General features: G+C 36.9%; 1 protein-coding gene across 1 annotated transcript in view; it reads left to right on the top strand.

The window, feature by feature from the left end:
- Nucleotides 1–24370, top strand: part of LOC149797330 (uncharacterized) — a 98478-nt gene that overhangs the window by 50440 nt on the left and 23668 nt on the right. Inside the window, exon 2 of the mRNA XM_089962056.1 lies at nt 187–531. Coding sequence (XP_089818182.1) covers nt 187–531 — 345 coding nt within the window. The remainder of the gene's footprint in view (nt 1–186; nt 532–24370) is intronic.

Genomic DNA, 24370 nt, shown 5'->3' with positions numbered 1-24370 from the left:
TGGATGATGAACACAGGCGGATATGAACGATCCAGTCTATCGAGAATGTTATGATGTAAGAAATGGTGTAAGAAATATTATACAATGTATTGCTGAAAACACATATTATGCGGTTAAATGTCGCTCCAGACCCACCATCTCAATTTATTTTGAAATTTCTGATTTTTTAAACGACTTTGTTTTCAGAAACGGCACTAGCCGGAGATCTGAGTGTGACAGCATGTTACAATAAAGGTAACTGTTCCTATTATAGCTTAAACTGTCCAGAGGGACGTAAGATACGAATAATGGAAGCAGAATATAGACAGAAACAAACATCTCCATGCCAGAGTGGTAGCTGTCATGAAAAATGCTGTCTCCTAAATGAGACTGATTGTAGAGAAGACTACTCGAAGTTCCATGCACAGACTTTGTACCAGAGGTGTTCAGGAAAGAAAGAATGCGGACCCAATAATACACCACAATCGCCAAACTACAAATGTACATATGCAGGTCAAAACTATATACAATTGAAGTATCAGTGCACTAATGGTAAGTCTCTTCGTGTATCTCAATTTATACATAATTTTATTCATCTCTGTCTCTCTCTCTCTCTTATACTCCTGTAATTAAGAAAATCATGCTGTTTCAAAAACCATTGAAATGCTTCCACGCTGTATTCAAGAAAGGTTTCTACAGGTGTCAGGAGACTGATTAAAATAGCGATCAAACAAAATGCCTTTAACATGTAAAGATTATATCTTACGGACTAATCATAAAATGAACTTCCGGTACACAAGTGTTGATAGTCACGATAATTATTTTCACTAATGTTTCCACATTTTTATATTTATACAGAAAACATATGGGTGGGTTTTAGCAGATGTGATATTAACAACATTACCACCACCAACAACATTCATAAACAATGCGATGAATGTTAGAAACAGTGACTCCCTTTAGAATGAAACTGTGAACGTAGAAGGTTAGATACATGAACACATCCTTACATATGTGGCTTGGGGTTAGATTTCACGTAGATGAAGCATACTGTTCACCGTCTGTTGGAGTAGTGGAGGTGTCCATCCAGATGTCTCTTTTACTCAAATAAAGCTCTGAAATCTACACCAATTAGAATAATAGAAATCAGTGGTTTATCTCTGGCAGTGAAAGGTAGCTTGTCTTTTCTTGTCACTGGTGCACGGAGTGGAGACAAATCCAGGTCCTGGATCTAGAGGTAGATCCCCCAAAACCAATCAAGGAGACAGAACACACCCATAAGGGTTACACTCGTCATATAACCCTTTCAGTAATACTAGGCTACATAATCATACCAAGGAATGTGTGACAGACTCGTACATTTCATTATTTACATGGATGAGGAACTCTCAACCTAATCTGAAAAGTTAAATTTGCGCAGGACCGCTAAGGTGGCCTAGTGGTTAGAGCGTCCACAGTGTGACACTTTATAGTCATGTAACGCACTGAGGCATCATGCTGCAGACATGTAGCATCATGTCCCACTCAGTCAAAATATCCTGATACCAAGCCGACCAGTCTTAACACTAATCTCTTATACTGAGCGCCAAGCGAGGCAGCTACTAGTACTATTTTAATACGTCCGTGGTATGAATCAGCCGGGATCGACCTCCCGCATCCTAGGTGGACGATCTAAACACTTAGGCCACCGGAGCCGTCCTGTAGAGAGGAAAGGATAGAAGCCCATGAAGCCGCAAAAACCACGGCTGAGAATGAAGATATAGAGGCAGGTTCCCAGTGATGTATCTCAGGATTTTCCATTCATAGTTAGAGAAAGATCGTGCTACTCTCTACTCGAAATAAAACAGCATTAGAATAAGTAGAAAAAAAAGGTTTTTACAAATATTACAAGTTAATAATAGATGGCTACGCCCATGTATTTGACGAGATTAGAAATGAGAAAAAAAAGGTGTGTTGGAGGAGAGTCTTTTTCATTTTGTTTTAGGTTGTTTAATATGGAAAATATCTGGATTAAGTGGAAACATTTCTAGAATAAAGGGGTATGATTATATTAACTATGTTGAATACTTTGATATACTAGGCTCTATTTAAACTTGAGCAAAATCTAAATATGTCAGTATCGTATTAACTTTGATTTCGTTAGAGCTATATCCATATAAAAAGGTGTCTCAAAAATATATTTTGGTTCGTTATTTCGTCTAAGGTAAGCATACTGAGGTGGATCTATATGTTTAGTTTTATCTATATATTACCTAAATATTATGTTCGTTCCGATGAAAATGTATATACAGTGGTAGAAAATAAATAGCTTACCTAAAAGCGAAATATGTTGATAATAAAATAATAAATGCGGGTGTTAATGCCTATACAGGTACAGAGCCAGGTTGTATCTAATATGATGGTGTTATAGACATGCTTCAAGAACATAATTACACAGAAGACGAACACATGTATGGTCGGGCTAATAAATACATACGAGAGATACATTACTATGGAATTGGTTCTAAATCTATTTAAGATCGCTGGGTTAAGGGTGGCCAGTGGTAGATGCGGATCTGATAGAGGCATAGGGAAATTTGAATGTATCCATGTCAATCGGCCTGAGCAATATATTATGTTTTAGTTGACGTATGTGTTTAACAATACATCGTAATTTGATATAGATTATACATTGGAATCAATACATTGGCCATTGTATGTTCGCTTGACTACATTGGGAAATTAGAACAAGAAGTTTTAAGTGACTATGAGAATAATGAAGTAGATGAATACACAGGGAACAAGAAGAAAGTCTATCTTGTATTTCAAATTTAAGGCATCTATTATCTCAAGATATGGTTACAATTCTAAATTATATCAACAATAGCAAATTCAATGAGTGTGTCGACACAGCTACTGCTATTTACCATCATGCAGCAAACTCAGTGAATACAGTCAACATAATGCAAAATCTGGGTGTGACATCTCCAAGAAAACTTCCTTAAGGTCAGTCTTGGTTTGACAGTGATCGCATTAAAATAGTCTTATATCGGCATTGTGTTCTTCAAATAGAAAACTTTTTAAGTAAACTGAAACATGACAAAGCTGGGGTTGTAGATGCTTTATGCAGGGATTTCGTTACATGTACAGGTAACATAATTGCACCAATAGTAACAACATTATTGAATAAACTATTCGATGTTGGATAATTTCCGGAATATTGGTCAACGACTATTATTATACCAATTCTGGAGAAGGGGGATACAAATGAACCCTCCAATTATAGAGGCATTAATTTATTACCTGTAGTAAGCAAAGTGTTTACATCGATATTGAGATGTTATCGTTGAATTCTGAAAATGCCAGAAGATATATATCCTAAAAAATTCTACATTAACAGCTAAGGGGGGTGGGTGGGGTGTGATTGCTGGGTTAACAAAGTTACACAGCTTGTCTACCTACTTATCGATTTGGTAATGTTTGGTGTACCCAGAGCGTAAATAATGAAAATACTTTTCATAGATGTTTTTTCAGTGATGTGAAGATATTTTTAGGCTAAAGCTGTCGGACGAGATCAAGTCAGTGGGAGGACTGCTTTTATATAGATCATTGAGAGCAGAATCCACTTGCTAAGGGTGTCTAGAATTATTAGGAGATAGCGATGTTTGTTATATAATCACTTTGCTTTGAGTGGGGAACTTCACAAATAGAGTTAACAGAGTTAGATTTGAAAATATTTGTTATGAAGAAAGACTGCGGCAAAATTTTCTAATATTAATATTGAAAATGAATTCTAGTTTATTAGTGTTTGTCCGGTATAGGGAGAATTACGAAGAATATATTTACCCACCTTTGCATATAAAAATCCAACTTTAGAAACATTTAGAAAGTTTATAGAAAATGTAAAAAAAAATGCTGATGACTACTTTATCCGTTTTTACTTTAAAAGCCTTCAATAGAAGCAGTGCTATCATCAACTACTGGTACATATGCACTAGAGCAATATCACATGCAGGCAGTAGGGTATTCTTTAATCAACATTGTCTGATTACTGTGTAATATACATTTGCATTTCACTCATAAAGAAACATTATACAATAATGATTACTTGCATGTATAACAATTCCAAGTGATGCTATGTTTTTTTTTTCTGTTACATACTTAAACACCTTCTTGTACATCATGATGTATGGCTATGTATGCTAGTCCAGTGGTCTTCGTTACAAATAAACATTGTTATTATTATTACTATTGCTAATTTGTGACTTTAACTTGCTAACTTCAGTTATAATTCATATTTATCAAGAAATAAAAAGTTTTTGATAAGAATTCCAGCGGCGAAAATGTTAGACTTAATTGATTATTATAAGGACCATATAACTTCAAGAAGAAAAAAAAAATTGGTCCGGCCGACATTGTAGCGTCCGCTATCTCTATAACTATAGAACATGTATTGGGATATAGTATTATTTTAAGAGTTTAGTACTTCTCTAGCCTGCACATTATCAGGGTTAATCAAATCACAATATAAATATCTTACATGCCAGAAAGCGCGATCCATAATTAAGACTTGCATAAGAATTAGATAACTAAAAATGTCTTATTAGAGAAATATACTGCCTGAGCTTGTAAGAGTTTTAACAACAGTCAGGTTGCTTTAAGTAACTCTTTCACAGTAACATCGGAAAATTGTGCCGTCTACGCTTTCAGCACAGACCAGATTTACCAAACTTATAGAGGGGCCCCGAGTGGCCAAGTGGTCTAAAGCGCTCTCCGTTACGGATCACTGCCATCTCACCTCTGTCTGCGTGGGTTCGAGTCTCGGATTCGGCTAATGTGGGTATGTGAGACAGCATGCCAGTAGCTTCTCGTGGGTCGGTGGTTCTTTCCGGGGGTTTTCCGGGTTCTTCCTCCACCATTAATACTGGCCGCCATGTACAGCCTATCGTGAGCTGAAAAATGGTGTTAAACCCTACAACAACAACAACATCAAACTTATAGTGGTATTCATTGTAAAAGAAATACAACAGTAATAACAAATTAATAAAATATTAATTTTGTTTTGTGCCTAAGCTAAACACAATCTACAATGTTTTAGAAACTCAGCAAATTAATTGAAATGGTTCTTCCAAATTAAGTATTGCAGTTCAAATGCAATATATCAACAAATTTTAAGTTTAATACTATTCCCCTATTCCCAAATATTCATGAGAGTTTTCATAAATGTCATGATACGACTCGTTATTGTTTGTTGTCTTTTTTAATTAGATCTTTTAATTGTAACAGTGTCCGAATTGATTTAGATTGCTACTGTGAAATTTGAACTTTGAATTTTGGTTTTCTGGGCACTCCTTTACAGTTGAACCCTGAAACGAATATATAATAGCTAAGTGGAAAACATGGCTAAGATCTACACCCTTTTCCAAGACTTAAACGCCATACTATCTTCATTATAACATGTTTGTAAATATATCATAGCGGAATTCAGCCACAGACCATTTCTTTATTTGTTAATGCTGTTTTTGGCACAGAAGCAGTTCGACATCACTAATTAATTGGGCTGTTGCACTTTTAAGAGAATTTTTTTCATCTTGTTCATCTAAAAGTAAGATAAAATAAAAATAGTTACAGTATAATAAAATACCTCTGTCATATTTATAAATAAGGTTTACGAATATGCAAAACAGAAGCAGTTCGAATGAATAGCCGCAAGTATAATACGTAAAGACCTCAATATTCTGCACAGATTATGAATATTTCCTCAACAATAACAGTTTTATATAGTACTTATTCATATCAAAAATCTACTAAATTGTGTTTGCAGGATTCGGATGTGATTGAATGTGTGCAATTACGCTAAAAATGCACAAAAATCAGTAATACTTATCAATCGATTTTATTTGCTTCCAATCAAATTTCGTTTTTGTCTCGATTGGGGAAAATAAGGCTTATGCCATGGATTACTTAAGAATGTTATAGAATTTTATCTTTCGCATCATACTGTGAACAAAATAAGTCGCCATTTTCTAAGTACTGCGTATACACGGTATTGTTTGATGAATACATAAATCTCGCACATGATTAAATCAATCAGATTAAGAAAAAATGGACTATTGCAACAACAATGATTCAAGCTAAACAGGTACGCAATGTGATCCCAAATAAAGACTAGTGTATAACATTGCAAAACACTCATGGAATTAGGCTGCAACGTGGGTATCGTACAATCGTAAAATATTTTTAAACGTTTTATAAGACATTTGCTATTATTGGTCACAGACAGCGGACGATGTATTTCTACCATGAACCATTGTGTAGTATATTTTAGTAAATGTATAGCTTCTTAAGATCTTATAAACAGCAAACAAACCTCATTTACATTAGTAGCAGTAATCGGCTACGTCAGGGCTCATCCAATTGTCTTTAAGGTTTGAAAAACTAAAACGCTAAACTATATTTTTTATATATGAAGTCCTGCCCATTCCCATGTATTGTTTCTTTTGTTTGACACACAAAGACAATACAAGTTTAGAAAGTGCGGATAATTGCTTGCGCACCCTTTCCCATACTTTTTTTTAAAAATTACAATGCCCTACACGATAACAATAACTTTCTTGAAATCCCTGGCTACTGATCCTCGTTAATATATTTTTGTAAAAAAAATCCTAGGTTATCATAATCATACAAAAGAGTTTCTTTAAAAATCCAAATACAAATTTCGAAAAGGGAAATAAATAATCTTGCCTTAGCGGAGACTCACTTGCCACTTTGTACTTAACATTTTGTACTTTTTTATGAGTGATTTTGAAGCCAATAATATTATATATTATTAGCCATTGTATAAAGCTGTGAAAGCAACATTTAGAGAAAAAAAATCACAAACAAAAAATATAATTTCAATAATGAAATAGAGAAATGTAATTTGTAGGTCTTGTTTTAGAAATAATGTACCTAATAATGATCAAGCTCTGGAAAGTCGGAGAAAAGCCGCACAGAAAGCGAAAACATGTGTAGAGCTCCAAATCAGAGGCAGTTGAATACTGCATAATATTAACAATACGCACATAAGTTATAATGGTTTGTCGATAAAGCCTGGGCGATAGAGCAGGAGACAAAATAAACTACAAAAAACACACTACTTTATAAGCACATGCAAAGTTAATTTCTTTAGTTCATTTCATTTTTCAATATTTTGTGCAAACGTATGTGATACATATACACTTGAAAGTATAAGAAAATATAAAAACAGAAGTAGCATCTTTATTGTTTTCCGTGAAGAATAATTCGAAAATAATAATTTATGATATGATTTTATATCTGTATAGCGTTAGCTAATAACTTAAAATAAATATATAACTTAACAAAACCAATTTTCAAACATGGTTCTCTATGACTATATACGATATCGATTAGGTACGTTATACTTTGCTGATTTATAACTAAGTACCTGATGCACTCGCGATAAAGAGCAATGGTACACACAGAGCGAAAATATTCTAGACTTTTTATTAAAGGTTTTAACTTAGATAATAAAATTATAAAATCGATGGACAGATTATTGTATGAAAGAAATACTATATTTTAGTTTTGTCATTCATGTTATCAAAAGCCTATCTGCTCACTTTTGTTTGTCGAATCCACTGCGGGAGGTCGTATGGTCGAACCCCAGCCGAGTCATATAAAAAATGTATACAAGTGGTACAAGCTGCCCCGTTTGGCGTTCAGCATTGAGAGGTCAGATTTAGGCTTGATTGGCCTGGTGTCCGGATAATGTGACTGGGTGGGGCTACGTTAAAAATCCATCACACACATATGCACGCATGCACACACATGCACGCAAGCACACACACACACACACACACACACACACACACACTCTCTCTCTCTCTCTCTCTCTCTCTCTCTCTACAACCGATTCTAAGTATTTTGATGCACCTTGTCGTCACTTCTTTTTATTACACTTTTTATAGTATTAGTACACTATATACAAATTTGTAAAAACCACAAACACGATAATGATGCAATGTAATGGTTAGTATATACATCGATGATGTACAAATGTATGTGGCAATGTCTGGCTTACTAGTGGGTTGCCCATTTATTAGATTAGAATCAGATTCACGAGAATCTGCAAGTAGTTGCACACCAAGCTTTCGTTGTGAATATGGTATTAGTGGTCATTGGGATCTGAAACTGTCTAGGGATAGCCCGCCTCCGAGGTCGTTGACACTACTTTATGGATGCAAATCTTAGTAGCGATTATGTTATGTTCCATAAATGGTAGCTAAATACAGATCTGAGTCCACCATACATCAAAATGTTACTAAGTCTCGTTGCACGGTGGGTGTATGAAGGTCTTGGCGGTTATGGTAGCATATGATAAGGTGGATGACTATCACAACACACCAATTAGAGACGCTTGGGTCTATACGACAAAAATCATGGGGCGCAAAGACACGGTTATGCGCTATTAGGCTGCACTCACCGTTTGGAAACTAATGCTGCACAGGTGCCATACAGAGACTGAATGCTACTACCGAACTGTAGGAATTTGGCAGTAGGCACTCTTACCGTCCATTTTATATGTAAAAGATACGGAGATCTTCACAAGGCCGACAAGTCGAGACGAATAGAACTAAAGGACTTAACGACGAGCAAAATTAAAGGCCGCCAAGACAGCAAAGACACCACCCCAGTCCCTGCATTGCAATATCCTACGCGAGCTTATGGCCAAAGTCATACGCAAGGCAACCTATGGCCATAATCGAACAGCGCTGAAGCAAGAGCATATACATCCATCTGACCTCAACGGTCGCCTATTTCGAGAAAGATTTGGTACAATAGCATACTTAATTAAATACGCACGTCTGCTCTCAGCAGCAGACAACAACCTGCAGCATACATTTTGCATTTAGAAATTAGTAGCACACAATAGGATAACAATGCCAGCTATAACCTTGCCCAGCACGGAGCGAAAGAACTAAGGGACGGACATATAAATTGGAGCGAAGAAGATGATGATATCCGGGAGGCTATGCTGGCTGCCAGAGCACGGCAGACAAACCCAGCCACCGGGAGATCCACACCAGCCCCACAAGCCTACTTGGATTGCAAGGCAATCACACTTACCGGCTCCAAGGTCGCCACCACGCCAGTCCTTAGGAGGCTTAAACCAACCTATTTCAGGCACACATACTTTTCATCTTAGATTTTATCTTATGCATTTTTATTACATGTATATATGACAAATAGTAAAAGGAAAGCTTTATTGCATGAACGTTTCTATTTCTTTATGAGGGAAAGTGTTATGTATATTTAATTTACTTTGTTTGTTTGTTAATATGTTATTCATCTTTTAAAATTTCATTATATGCTATGGAAAAATGTATGCTGGACTTGACCTTGTCCAAAAACAATTTCACATTTTACTTGACCCGAATCATTGATTTTGTTACTTCTGTCAACAACTAATACATATCTAAATATTTCTCTATCAGTATGAAAACATTTTAGGAGTATTATCTTTGCCTGAGTCAAGGACATTTTTTGCTGACCACATTTTATATTAGAAGCTTATTGAAAGACTTTCTAATTATAACTGAGATTTTATTTAGTAAATTGCAGGAACCTTCTGGAAGGCTGTTTTCCATGATGTAATAGTTTTTTTTAGAGAAAATGCTAATTGTGACATCAGGCCAAGTAAAGGATTATATGATCTTTCCAAAGAAGTTGTTTTATTCCCGTTTTAAGATCTGAGCAGAATCAATTGTATTGTTGTTGTTTGCAGTGGTTGATTTGGATTGGAATTTATTCAGATAATTTATTCGCTGGAAATACACAGTGCTCATTAAGATAACATTCTTGGAAATGGAGACATGGATTTATAATAAAATTTCAATTAAGGGTGTATTCTTAGATCGTTGTGATTAAACAAAAGAGTATTGACACATTGCTACTGCACGGGCCACCACAGGCACGTCAACACTTGCAGTGTTCGATTTAATTTAGATTTCCACTAAAGGACTTTAATCATCAGGACTTTGTGGTTGTCAAGTTAGGATTATTTGTAATTTAATTCGCAATACCAAACGTTATTGTTTTACATTGTTTTGCTTTAGTATTCTTGAGAAAATAATATTATTTGTTGAATTTTGCAAACAAATCGTTTTGCTTCCAACTCTTTTATTTTACTTATTTGAGATAAATATGCCGTAAAATCTAATTATCAATGAATATAATATTAAGCCATATTTGCATAATTCTCATTGTTCAGCAGAGGTCTCTATAAGTACATCTCATTTTACATAATATTTTATTGGTGGATATAAAGACCATATTAAGACTACAGTAAGCACAGTTCATGTGCGTTCCAAATTATTTAAAACTAATTTATACATTGGAGATTCATAGCGGTATTTTATTTTCCTATGCTAACATCGGATACATTTCATTGGGAGGTACTAAAAAAGTGATATCACAGCAAATGGCGAAGCCTCAATTTAAATTTATTGGGTATTTGTTGTATCAATAGATGAACTATATCCGGTATTTACTTAGGGAAAACACATTTGATGTACATACCTATAATGCTCCTCCAATAGAGCATACAAGTTATATTCACTCTATAGTAATTCACCCCACACATTTTTTTAACTTAACCTATCTTTCATCTGGATACAAAAGTGCGGTAAACTCGAGATGATCTAAAATATTAAGAAACTAATATAGTTCGAAATTTTGTTAAATATTTTACTTCTGACTATTTTATTCCCTTGCTCGTAAAAGCAGGCCAGTGCGACCCATGTTTCATATTCTAATGTCTTTAGTTAAATGTTATGTTTGTAAATTATTTCCTATGGTATGTGTTTGGTAGAATCATCAAAATATACGCTTCCATTAGCCTGCATTTGTACTAAACCCTCACAACACGAACGGTCTCAATGACCTATGTAATATATGCTATTGTTTAAAGTTTTGTATTTAGCTCATACCTACATAGGGTTTAGCACCCTATATACATACTGCCATAACATGATTCATGCAACTTAGTGAGGCTTTGCAGCTTGTCAGAAAGGTAGGTCACTGTCACACATATTCTTTTGGGTTTAATCGCTAACACTGTTCATGTCAGACTAGATGATTGAATGCATCTCTATTGGTACCATACCTTTACAATGAAAGAGGGCCGATCGGACCTACATTTCACATTTTACTGCTTAGTCTATATTTGTACATTGATCTCATGGCGTTGAGTGCATCTTGATGAGTACTATACCGCCATCTTAACAGTAGGTCACCGTGATCAATATTCACCCCTTAATGACTTGGGTTTGATTTGACGTTCGTAACTATTCGTGCTTTAAATTATTCAACTAGATAAGTATATATATTTTCTTATTACTACACATATAACAAAACACACCATTACACACTTTTTCTATGCGACATATATTTCATACCTCTGTGTGATTATATTACTTTTGTGCTAAACGTTCCATTATTAAGTGATGCCTGTGTTATCAAAATTGACAACCGGATGCATCATTGGTAGTGCTAAGCTCTTTCAAAACGGTTTAAACGACCTACATTTGATATTTTACTATGTTGATCCCGTGCGAAGACTCACTGACGACTGTAGGGCTCAGAAAAAAAATCCCAAGCACTCTCCCTGTGATGAATGAGTTTCAAGAGTTACATTTCTCTGCCGTCATTATTATGCTGTTATTAGTCTATGCCCTTAAAAAAAGTAACAGGAAAAGTGAAAAGCAGCAATATTTGTAAAATTCAATAATTTATTTCCCTAATATCCAAGATTAAAATAAAAAAAGTTACAGCATTGCGAAATAAATTCTAAGATAATCATAGAATTACAGACACAAGTCCCAATATTATAGTTCTGAAAAAACTGTACTGGAAATCCAAATTAAGTCCAGCGCTGAAGGTGTTGATGTTCCTGTGGCGCCCTGTATCGTGTTGTACCGACAGTATTTTGTTGAAACACGATAATATAATTCCAGGTTTGAATTCACCATCAATCCCAGTGAATGCCTTTGTCCAAGAATATTATTTTGTATGAGCACTTTGTATTTCCAGAAGAAAAACTCACTGAAAGAAATAATGTGAAGAAATAAATTCCAGCCCGAATCAAATTCTGGACACAATAATAATACAAAATAGATACTACTAGATTTTAAAATAAATAATATTTCCCGTGACAAGATTATATATTCTTCCACCTGACCTCAGGGCACATTTAAGATTTAAAAGAAATCCTGTACCTAATGGAACATAACCGTTCAGAATGTAGTAATGCTTCCAAAATAAAATGATTGCTATAATCAGAAGGTCTGTTACTAAACTTGTTTACAGATAACCTGGACTATATTAGGCATACCAGGTAAATTGTAGGGGAATTTCGATAACCTAGACCCAGACCCAAATGTATATGTTTACTTCTATTAATCCTGATCCTGATATTAAGCTCATACATATAGATGATATTTTAGTTATATATGACTTGTTTTTAGAATTAAAAAAATCAATAGTTCAGTTCAAGTAGAGAATAAACTTGATTTTAGACAATGCTTAGTCCAACATACAATGTTACATTACAATATCATATAATGAAATAAATTTTTTTGAAAGACTTAACAAACAATACAAATTAAATATGCATAACAATATTAAACTGCACGTTTTCACAATGCTGCTTTCGCTACGTGCATTCAATGTTTTGACCAATGACATGTTGTCTCGACAATATCTGCTTTATAAACAGATTACAAAATCACGAAAATACATATTTCTAATGTAAGTTGGCAACATTCTTTATTGAAAAGTAATTGCATATTTAGAGCAACATCTGCTGGCCTATCACCTTTGTCATATTAATATATCAACAGTCTTGAAACTACTGGTTACCTGGAGCAACTGTAACATAGCCTGACCGGATGAGAAATGATAAATTTTCGTGCATTCACTGTCCATTAACTCCTCAAAGGTCTGACTCATCAAGATGTTTGATGGCTGGTTGAAAGGTAAACTTCATTCACATCACCATTATAGCTAAATTACTGAAATGTGACACTGTACAATACTCTGTGGAAATTTCCAACATAATATGTTGATAGTATTGACCGATATTAGTATCAAGATTACCCATTGTTGAACGATGTTGAACTTGCTAAGGGTATACAATACGCTCAGATTTAATCTCAAGGTGCGAAACTAAATTTATTCGACCCACTGGCATTTATCTAATAAAGCTGTATTCGACATTACCATTTTTACCTTGTCAGGACAAGAGGTTGAGTGGTTTACTTGAGCTCTGATTGAGATTCCTTTTCATTTCACTCTGTATTCAGTGGTCTTCTTTATCTTGCTCCAGTTGTATCACACTCTCTCGGTAGCCAGTGCACCTCTGCCTTCCTTTTCCCTTTGGTTTACATCTCAATGATTGTCTCATGATGTTGTTTTTCTGTCTCATCGGTATCCATTTCCATTTTTGCATGCAAATGTGGACATCTTTTCCTAGAGTTTTTCCGTGCTTCCTGTCTCAGGTGACCGAATGCAGAGTATTTTCCTTAGGCGTCTGTTATTGAAACTTTGCAGCTGTCCTATTAAGCTAGTTGTGTACCTCTACGTTTTTTAACCGTGCGGCAATAATGCCTTGTTGGTAGAACGGAATATGGGTCTCTTAGATGTCAGTTTGATTTCTTTGGTTTTTTAAAGAATATTTATCAGTATAAAGCAGATCTGGCTTTTCCTGTCCTGATTATGGTATCCTCTTTTGTTTCACGTATCATACGTTTCAAGTTAGAAAAGTTATGTGCTTGTTATGTTATGCCTCGTTTTCGTTTGCCTGACTGTCTTATTTGATCTGATTTTTATTTTCATAACAATGGACTGTTCTTCATTAATCAGCAAGCATATTTCGTTTACACGACGTCCATTAAATGCCATGTCTCCTATCATTAATGGTGGATTTATCATCCAATCTGTTGCAAAAAGAAATAATGATGGTGACAATAAGCATTCCTGTCTCATCTCGGTTGTGATGAAAAACCTATCTGATAGTCCTTCCTTATAAAGTAATCGACCTGTTGTTCCCTGGTATGTGTTTCGGTCGAACGCGATAACCTTCTCTGATACCCCATTGTCCTATATACAGTTACGATCCAGGCTATCACAGACTTTCTTAAAGTTAATATAATTAGCATATGTAGAATACTCCCACTCATTAGGATGGTTCAATGATCATTCTAAGTATCCGTATCTGGTCTCTACATGATCTTTGTAGTCAATGGTATCTAAGCTTTTCGTTCATAACTAATGTTAACCACTCGAGTATTCATCTATTGATTACCTTTGCTGGCGAGGAGAGAAGCATAACTTCCAGGTAGTTGTTTCATACTTTAAATCTTTCCTTAGGATTTTAACAATAAAGTCTTTGGTCCATTCCTTGGCATTTTGTTTGCCTCCTAGATCAAACATGCTAGCTGGTACATCCTTTCTGTACATGTGTTGATCGCCGTGTTTAGTTTTTCTGCAGTTATTACATCTAGAACTGGAGATTTATACTTGCTCAGCATTTTGATGGCTTTCTTGAGTTTTTCTCAAGTGGGTCTGTTGCATTAAAATGGTAATATATCCATAGCTGGTTGAACTGATGTTCTTTTCGGAGGTACTGGTCGGTTAAGAAATTCCTGAAAATGCTCCTCCCATTTTTCCCCTTCTCTTTTTGTGTTATAATCAGCTTCCATTGTTGTCATCGAATGGTCTGCCAACCTCTCTTTTCTCTTCCCGCCATTTTCTTTGTAACTTATACAAGTCATATATAATTCCTTGCTCATCTGCTCTGTCTCCTGTGTTGCTAATTCTTACATAAATTGATGTTTATTTTTTATAATGGGGTCCTTGACATCACTATGCGTCTGCATCTACGGTGTTTGTGTTGTCGCCTTTTCTGAGTTTGTGCAGCAGTTATTCAGCATTTTCTTGTCTCAGCTCGTGCATTACATATGTTCTATCATATTGTTATGTCAATATTAGGCTCATCACTTTTGATGCAAATTTACAAATTGCCAACTTCACTAGCTATGGTAGATTGATAAATACACTAATCAACATTTTTACCCCCAAGGTCCATAGAAATATAACATTTGGAAACTTTTTAACAACCAATACGCAGTGTTCTAACTAAATGCAATGTGGTGAAGTTCTACTGTTGAAAACCACCAAATTCAAGAGTGTATATTTATGTGTGTATGCGTGTGTGCGAAACACATAAAGAAAGACCGATAATTGTATTTTCTCCGTATATTAGAAAGAGTACAATTAATAGTATAAATAATTCAGGAAACTCAGGAAGTACTGTACTTAACGGTGCGAATTAACATACATTTACCAATGATCATACATAAATAATTGCCTATTTGTGAACATTCACTATGAGAACTAAGGAAAATTAACTGGACATATCATAAGGTCGTATTTTAACATTTGTTCATCTATACAATATAACAGTGGGATAACCATCTAAGTGAACACAACTGTTATGGTTCAGATACAACTTTAGGTGTAAACAAATTATACTTATTACATAATTCATTATCAAATGCAGTTACTGTTTCCTTAATATAAAAGCATTTAAATACTTATCCAATGGGATAATATAAATTATAACAGTGATGAACCACACATAATATTTGATATTAATAAACTAAATTATAGATTCACTGACAAAGGTTTAACTAGGAACACGTTCATTATCAGCATCGACACAATGAAAAGTTTGTTGTATATCTTTTGCACATGGACCCAAGAGGTAAAATATTTATGAAATGGAAATAAATAAGTTTTTATTGCTTAAATTAATTAAGAAATCACGGGTCATCATTGAGTATTCAACAAATCAATACTGGATATTTAATCTAAGTATACGTAAATATTCACCCCTTATTTAGCAATAATACTACATAAAAGTTGTTCACTGGCCTGTGTTAAAGCAAACTGCCTATGTATGTAAAATGATCAACCACTGCGGTGCAGACTGTTTTACAGCGAGTACACACATATTCTTCCAGAGGTGAAAAAAGGTTTGTCACAATATTTCCACGAGCCGACAGAACTCTAGCGATGAAATCGAATAACATAATTATCGTCACAAAGTCAACATTTCAAACCATTTTCCTAAAAAGTAGGACTTGGAATTTAACAATACCTTTCCATTCAGATGTATTAAATATGAATTGCTTACAGCAGACAGCTGCGACAACGGCTGAAACTGGTGAGCGAGAACAATGAGAATTACGATGCCAATACCCAATTGGGGCTTGTTAACAAGGCATCATGGCGCTGTTTAACAGTGCACATTACTCCATCGATGGAAAGTAAATCGAAACCATTCTCAACAATGTGGATGTAGCCTCGATGTTTCTCGGACTCGTCCGATACAGCGATGATTACAAGAAAACTGGTGATCCAAACATGATATTTGTCCCAGATGCCTCTAACCATCCAAATCAGAGAGCAAACATAATCAAACGGCCTCGAAATGCCGCTTGTGATGCTGATGTAACTGTATAAATTTTAGCGCTTCCTAATGCAAATTTCAATCTTAGATTTGCACAGCATCGAGCTCAACTTCGTGGAGTCTCATTACTATGATCGTGTGCTATTTCTATCAGTCATAATCTTTGGGTTTTGCAAAGTAATATTTGGTGGCAAAACCACCGTCACCCTGTTTCGTAAAAATAACTCCAACGATGCGATATGGGGCGATGGAGGTGCTCTTGCCGGTAAAGTTGTGCTAGATTCACTGACCTTGTGGATGCTTGTGTTATCCTCCTCACTGTGCTCAGAGTCACGTACTTTCTAGTTAATGTAGTCGGGAGCCATATCAACGCAATCGTTTCCCGCACATACCACAGATTCATACCCGTCCACTGATATTTTGAAGCAGTTTAGCTGGTAAGTAACTATCCAGAAGGGTGTTACTGCACCAAAGGATGTTTTCTTGGTGTTTCAACTTGCAGCACGAGATAATGACGAGCCACAAAATAAACTGGCATCTGAAAACTTAGAAGTGACCGAGGTCTCTTTGCGATTTAACGGTCACCAGGAACCTTCAGAAGAAATTCGGCTAGACTACACAGAACCCAGTCATACTGCGCGTGCATATCACAATCCGTGGTGTTACATCGGCCGGCATCAAACCGTTGAAACGGACAGGCAAATGTCTCAGCAAGACTTTCGAACGTAGCACTCGATTTATTACTTTTTACTGGAACATCAGGCAGTCCGTTGTCGTCATGTACTTTGAAGCACGTGTCGGTAATGCTGGTGGTGCTAATTACAAATGATATGCTGTGATACTTGCTGACAGGATGCTGTTGTCGGAAGCTATTGGTGGTCGAATAGAATGATCGATGAACCTGTGGGAAATTCGTATTTGAACGTGTTTAGAATTTGAATAACAATGTCCGACCATGAAGAGATGGTCGGCATTACTCAAAGTCAATTGGGGAAAATCAAACACGCAATCAGAAAGAATTGTGAGGTCACAATGAAACTGTCTGCAGCAAAATTACTTGGAAATGTCCTTGTGTGGCAGACCCAAAAGCAACTCGCTCAGCTTAATGCGGCCAAGCACAAAAAATTAATTCAACAACATTTAAATTATCCAAGTCAGAGGGGACAGAAATGCAAAAGACTGTTGGAACATTTCCATTCCTTGTAGCGATTTTAGCGTTGTTGGCACCAGCGGCTCCAGCGGTTGGAAAAGAGGTTGTCGGAACTGCATTAGGAATGGCTTTGAATGAGGCGGTTAGTGGTCGCATACAAAAGGAAGGGGCCTTCCTTTGCCAGTCACGACTCATCGAAAACCTTTAGGAAACGATTTTCAATTGCCCGGTCGTATAAGATCGCGCCGTTGATGGAAGTGAAGCCGGCGTTGACCAATATTTACACGGGATGGCAAAGTAGGTCAAACTTTTTTTGTGCTGTTGTATGTGAGATGAACGTGCAGCCATGGGCACCATGGCACACTCACAAGCAAAACGGGCACCGTCAATCTGGATTCTTCCACAGGTCATGGCACTCAGTAGGTCTCATACGTGGTGACACACCAATATAGTTTGTATTTTGATTTGTATGGACTTGCACCGCCAGTCGAAGTGGTTAATTACTTATCAAAGGGCACTGGTGGACGTGGAAGATAGAGTCGTATGCTATTGTTATGTTCGACCATGCCAGTTCAAACACAGTTGGACGGTATCATATGCGGTCATCTTGCAGCGCAAGCACCGTTCACCAACCCCGCAAACCCTTATTGATTTCATACTAAAGTTTGTGTGATATTATACACCCATGTCTATCAATATTTGCGGTCGTTACTCTGCTCGACGACACGTATCCCATGTGGATCTCAGCCGATTTGCCACCAAAGCGGATTTCTCTAAGCTTACGAGGAAGGTTGTTGTTGGCGTTGATCCAGGTGAACTTGTGACGTTTGAAGATCAATCTGGCAATCGGAAAACGTCCGGCGTGGACATACAAGATATTATTGTCAAGGTGAAAGACAACTCTGTGGTAAAGAATCTGGCTAAGCTCAATGACAACGGTTGAGTCTGAGACAGCGGCTTGTCCGTTGCTCATATCATATGTTGATACTAAAGGTGCAACAAAACAATACGTAAATAAACAAATTGACAAAAAAAAAAAAAACAACGCGTGGATCAGCAAAGCGAAGATGTGCCGGCAACACCACGAGTAGTAACTTCATGGAGCGTCCATACGGTAATATTAATAAGAAAAAGAGAAGAACAAGCTAATGTATGTACTTTAGCAAATGGCCGTGTTAACAATTTCACATCTATTGCTGAACGTGCATTTGACAGACCTAACAGTCACATATTAAAGGTGTGCGAGTCTGGATCATACTTGTTTATCGTAACCAGAACTAAAGGTACGTGGGGCCGAATGGGAATGTTGATAAATCATCAGCGCAATCTTGATGCCGATTATATACGCTAATATCACAATTAAGAAAGCTGACAGTGATAACAATTTTTTTTCACAGTTGTGTTATCAGCATCATTGGTCGGCGGAGATGAAATTCAGTTTCAAGCAGTCAGAATTTATCATGATGTTTTCTTAATCGTCTTTGGCGTTTGTGTTTAAGATTAAATTTTTCTGTAAGTATAAGTAGTTGCATATGCGCGCTGTGATGAAACTGCGATTTGACCACAGATTGAATCAGCTGCCAGCGGATTTTAACATTGAAAACAATTGTGCGCCACTTGTCGAGGAATATCTGATTCACAGTGGTGTTTCCAAACCCTCGTACGAACTGTTATATAATTTTGCTAAGGGTCAAGTAGAAATTACATTTGGAATCACCCCGATGTACCACAACATACTCGAGGCCAGCTTGGAATCAACGCACGTGCACGTGAAAAAGACGAACCGTTGACTGGAGCTCCAGATGCAAAAACATTCCGGGATTGTTTCTACATGGGCAAAGTATCATTGACCGATGTCTCCACCCCTGTTAAATTCATCATCGGATATTTTAAACCAACATTGACTCAGTTTAGAAAAAGGTCGCGAGAGTTATTCAATAAGAACACACTTATTCAGGTAACAGTTATTGGGCAAAAACGATCGATAGATGTCAAAGGCTCTGTTGTGATCGGTCTGGTTTTTGTATGAGATGGGTGCGGGACCACCAGAACTCATCATTGACAGAGATTTGAATATTCCAGAGGTTAACGTTGTTATATAACTGCATGAGAATTATGCCAGTCAAAAGAATAATTGGCTAGAAATTCGCGTGCGTATTGCTCCTCACCTGATGATGAGACCGGACAAGGTCTACTTGCAATTGAAATACGCGATTATATTATTGAAAGAATAAATATGATACACCCCCAGTCTTATCGGCGTGAAAGGAAAAATAATCTAAGCGGTAAAACAGCTGCGAGATGAAATTACCAAGAGAACTGCGTTGATCGTGAAATGCCAATCGCATGTCTGATCATAAATGTTATTTGCGGTCTCGCTCCTGCAGCAACTATCAGTTTTGGTGCAATTGGAATCACCACAACATCTACCATTGTATGTGCATCAATCTTTATTGTTGTTGGAACTATATCGAAATTAACCGCTGTCTCTGGTGGCGCGAGAAACCTAGTTTCGATGCGACTGCATTCCCGAGTATGCATCTATTCCGAATTGCTTGCGGCCTCATAGAGCAGTATCAATACCATCAGTAAATTGTACTCAGTTGAAATAGAGGATAAAATAACCAGTGCGGCTGAGTTTGAGATCATGCTGGAAGAAATGAAAAATCGCAGACAGTTACCAATACAAATAACAAACAACGCCGATTTACAAACAGAGAAAGTCAAATAAAAACAATCTCCATGCAGCGTGTATATCGATCGCTACCATAAACTTGCCTATCTCTCTGCAGAGATTTTCCTGACCACAATCTATGCTCATTATCACAGCACAGAGTAGTTTATAAGTGCTGCTTGGTCTTATTCGGTACCATATGGTGGCACTGACAACCGTCCGAGACTCTACCCCATGACTGACAAACTCGCGTTACATGTGTGTGCACCTCAGCGACCCTACGGAAAAAAGTAACCAAATATCTATGGGTCGCGTGGAGGATAGGTTGTCAGGGGGTTAGAGGTGAGAACGTCTTACAAGAACCAATCGCATCACACAGACTGATTGCACGATATTGTTCAACTGTTAACCAGAATTACACTTTTATAGTTCTGTCATATTGCTAGTAAGCTTAATATTTATTAAGTTTCAAATAATTTAACCTCTTATTTGGCCAGTGAACTTCGGTGTAATAAGTATCGATTAATGGTCAGATCAAAAACTCCTATATCGGAAGAGTACACTTTGAAAGTCGGCTAGAAATAAGAAAAACAGAAAAAAATGCCAAAGGTTTTTTGGTTTATTACACCATATCCTTATCAATGTGTGATATACTGGAATTTAATTAAAAGGTCCAAAAGCATTTTGAAAACAGAATTGTGATCCAGTTTTTATTGATTTAAATTTTGATGCTGTACTTAGATAGGTTAATCCCCTTTATTCTTTATAAGTTTTCTAAAGTTTTTGCAATTTGGGTTTCTGTGTTAGTACTCTTAACTTCCACAGACTTAAAATCGCATTGAGAGAATGTCCTTATTATTCATCCTCTTGCGTCTCTTTTGTCCATTTTCAGTTGAAGAAACAGCAACCCTCCTCTAGCTAACTCAGGTCACGTGTTACTATTGTCAATACTAGCTACATAGGCTATACAGACAGTGTTTAAATGTTTAAGTGACCATGCCATTTTGGCGTATGGCATATATAATATGTTGTTACCCCGTTCAAGGTGTAGAGTGTAGCATATGCGTACATACATGTTGTCCATTTTAAGTCCATTGTCTGTGTTGTGTAACATGCTTGCACTTGAATTGATGTGCTCATGTTTTGCATTTTTCTGTATATGCACAAACAAAAAAGAGTAAGTGCATTTGTTTTGCGTATGAAGTGTGTCCACTGTAAATGGGATAACCTAATTGTCATAATGTTGTCATAATATGTCCCCTTTCTATTATTGTAGTACTTGTGCATATGTTGTGTCCTATTTTTATCAGAAACTCTTTTTAGTCCCTTCTATCACGCGTGGCGTCTTATAGAAGTGCTCTGTAACGTTTTATTCCTGATTTACAGAGGGGCGTAGCTCCCTGTCCCATATGAGTAAACGTTGGTTGTACTTATACAAGTTAATACTACGTTTGTGTGACTCCCACTTTTTGTGTTTGTTAGAATGTTAGTTAGATCTATATACAGTAAACCCGATCTAAGGACATATTTTGATGATGTATTTTCATAGTGTATAATTTTGCTCTTGCCCATACATTTCGATCGAGAGTATTACTAAATGTACACATAGTTGGATATTTTATTGAGTTTATGGTTATGTTTCCTTGTCTTTGAATATGGAGTCAAGGCTATATCTAAATAGTAGGAGGACATAAATCAATTTTGTAAAGCGTCCCCGTCCTAAAATCAAAAATGTACAAGTAAAAAAGACATCAGCCATCACCCCCCAACAGTAACCAATAATAAACAAACAGAAGAAATCAACCAATAAAAACAAAAACAAAGCAAAACAAAATAAACATCTCACTACATTGTTGGGCCCCCACCATGCAGGAGCCATGGGGCAAATGCTCCTTTTGATCATACTTTAATCCGACCGTGCGCATATCCTGTGTATGAATCTGCGAGAGGATGTTATCCCTCTCCACACAATTTTGTGGTTGGAAAAGAAATGCCCAACTGTTGGCATCATCCCTTCGCAATATTAATAATGATGTCCCATGAAAGGCGCTTTGGATATAGTTTTCTCGCAGTTGAAGTATTATTGGCAGTATTAATAATCATATTTTATGAAGGCGTTTCGAATACAGTAGTATCTCAGCTGAAGTGGAAATTTTCTAGCATGTGACAGTGAAGTCGGGCCCGGCATTCGTTCAAGGCATACAGCTTGGTACGAGTTAAACTTTCTACATGTCTATTAATGCATATAGGTACTACGCGCTTCCCTTCTGAGAGTTCACCATAGATCAGCTGTTTGGAATCCATTACTCGAGCATTAGGGAGATGTCTCCTTCCCGTCTAACTTGCTACATGACTTCAGTCTTTTTGGTGCTAGTTATGAGGCCGTAATTGTCGCATGCCTCAGCGAACCCGTCCATGCTGGTCTGTATCTCTTCTTCTGAGCTAGCATTGATAGCGCAGTTCTGTTAAAGTCCATAATTAATGTTTTCGGAACTGCCTACAGTCGCCTGGATATGGACTCTTCCCGTCAGACCTGTATCTGACATGGATGCCCTCATAACTGGATTGGATCGCGTCTGTTAGCGTAACAGTGGACATGATGGTGAAGAGTGTGGGCGCCAGAACGAAGCCTTGTTTGACGCCATTTCTGACTGTGAAGGCATATGTATGTTCGCCGTCATCCATTACGTAGGCCATCATACCGTCTTGGAACTGACGAACGATTGTGATGAACATATTCGGGGAGGCGAATATTTGCCATGATCGTCCAAAGTCCATCTCTGCTGACTGTGTCCAACGCCTTGGTCAGGTCAACAAAAATTGTGAAGATGTCTTTATGTGGCTCCTGGCATTTCTACTGGTGTTATTGTGCAGCGAATATCATGTCGACAGTCCCTCTGCCGGCAAGGAGGAGAGGAGAGGACCCAGAGGACCTGGGACCGTAGACAGCTTTCAAGGGGTCGTAATAAGCACACTGCGTCCTTTCTATCTACATAGGCCTGAATCTCGTATTTATAACGACGAGCCAGGTGTCCTGGATTTTGCGAAACTTTGCCTGCACTGTCCTGCGCACACCGGCGATGGTTTGCCCTCTTGGAAGCTGATGAAAAGTTCTTCAGAAAGACTCTGTGTAGGTACTGTTGTTCTGCGAGCAGTGTCGTTATCATCTGATCATTCCTTTTAAACCAGTCCTCGTTCTTGCGAGCCGTTTGTCCCAGAGGCTAGTGGACGGTGGAGTAGAGAGTGTCTCTAAGGGATGCACAGTCCTCTTCCACAGTAGCCTAGCAGTCTGCATGTCTTCCAGTGTGCTATCAAGGATCAATGAGACGCTTTCGGCGATTGGGTTAATTGTCAGCTTGAAAACGTTGAGTCTCTTTACAGTCTTTTTCCTTTGTGGATGTCTTTCGGGCTGGATGTGAAGCTGAACTTGGACACCATTAAACTGTTCTTCATCCAAAAATCAGCATCCTTCTTTGATTTGTGTAGATACTCCAATCGTGTTCTTCAATGCGGATAGTTTGAAGTGCCATTAAGAACTGTCTAAATGTTTACAAAGATTGACATAAAATCAACAATGTTTCTTAGAACCATTGTACAAAATTGTATTCTAGTACAATTTTGTTTACTATTTCAGATGTAGAACTTAATTTAAAGTTCATCACAATGAGTTCCATATAAGTTCCTTAACAGCTCATGAAGGGATCACAGAGAGTGGAGAGTTAACTCCCTGTAATTATTTCCATTATATTTAAAGAACGAGTCCTTTGAGAATGACATGGTTATACGTCTGATACCTAATGACTGGCCCATCATTCGGTATGACAAATATTGTTCCAATACCAGATTCTCCATAAAGAAACAAATAATCACCAATATCTTTCAAATTTACGAATAAAGACGGAAATACTAGAGTTCAGACCCCCGTATTATTACATTTGTAATCTGTTAGAAAACTGAGTTGACATATAATACTAATAATACCACCCCAATTAGAGAGACAAAAAACAACAAAACTACGGTAATGAATAAAAGGGTATTATACATGAATATTAAA

This window comes from Sinohyriopsis cumingii, chromosome 6 (genome assembly GCF_028554795.1).
Source record: "Sinohyriopsis cumingii isolate HCF-2022 chromosome 6, ASM2855479v2, whole genome shotgun sequence".
NCBI lineage: Eukaryota > Metazoa > Mollusca > Bivalvia > Unionida > Unionidae > Sinohyriopsis > Sinohyriopsis cumingii.
Note: the sequence above shows the minus strand (reverse complement) of the source record. Positions and strands in the feature narration are given on the sequence as shown.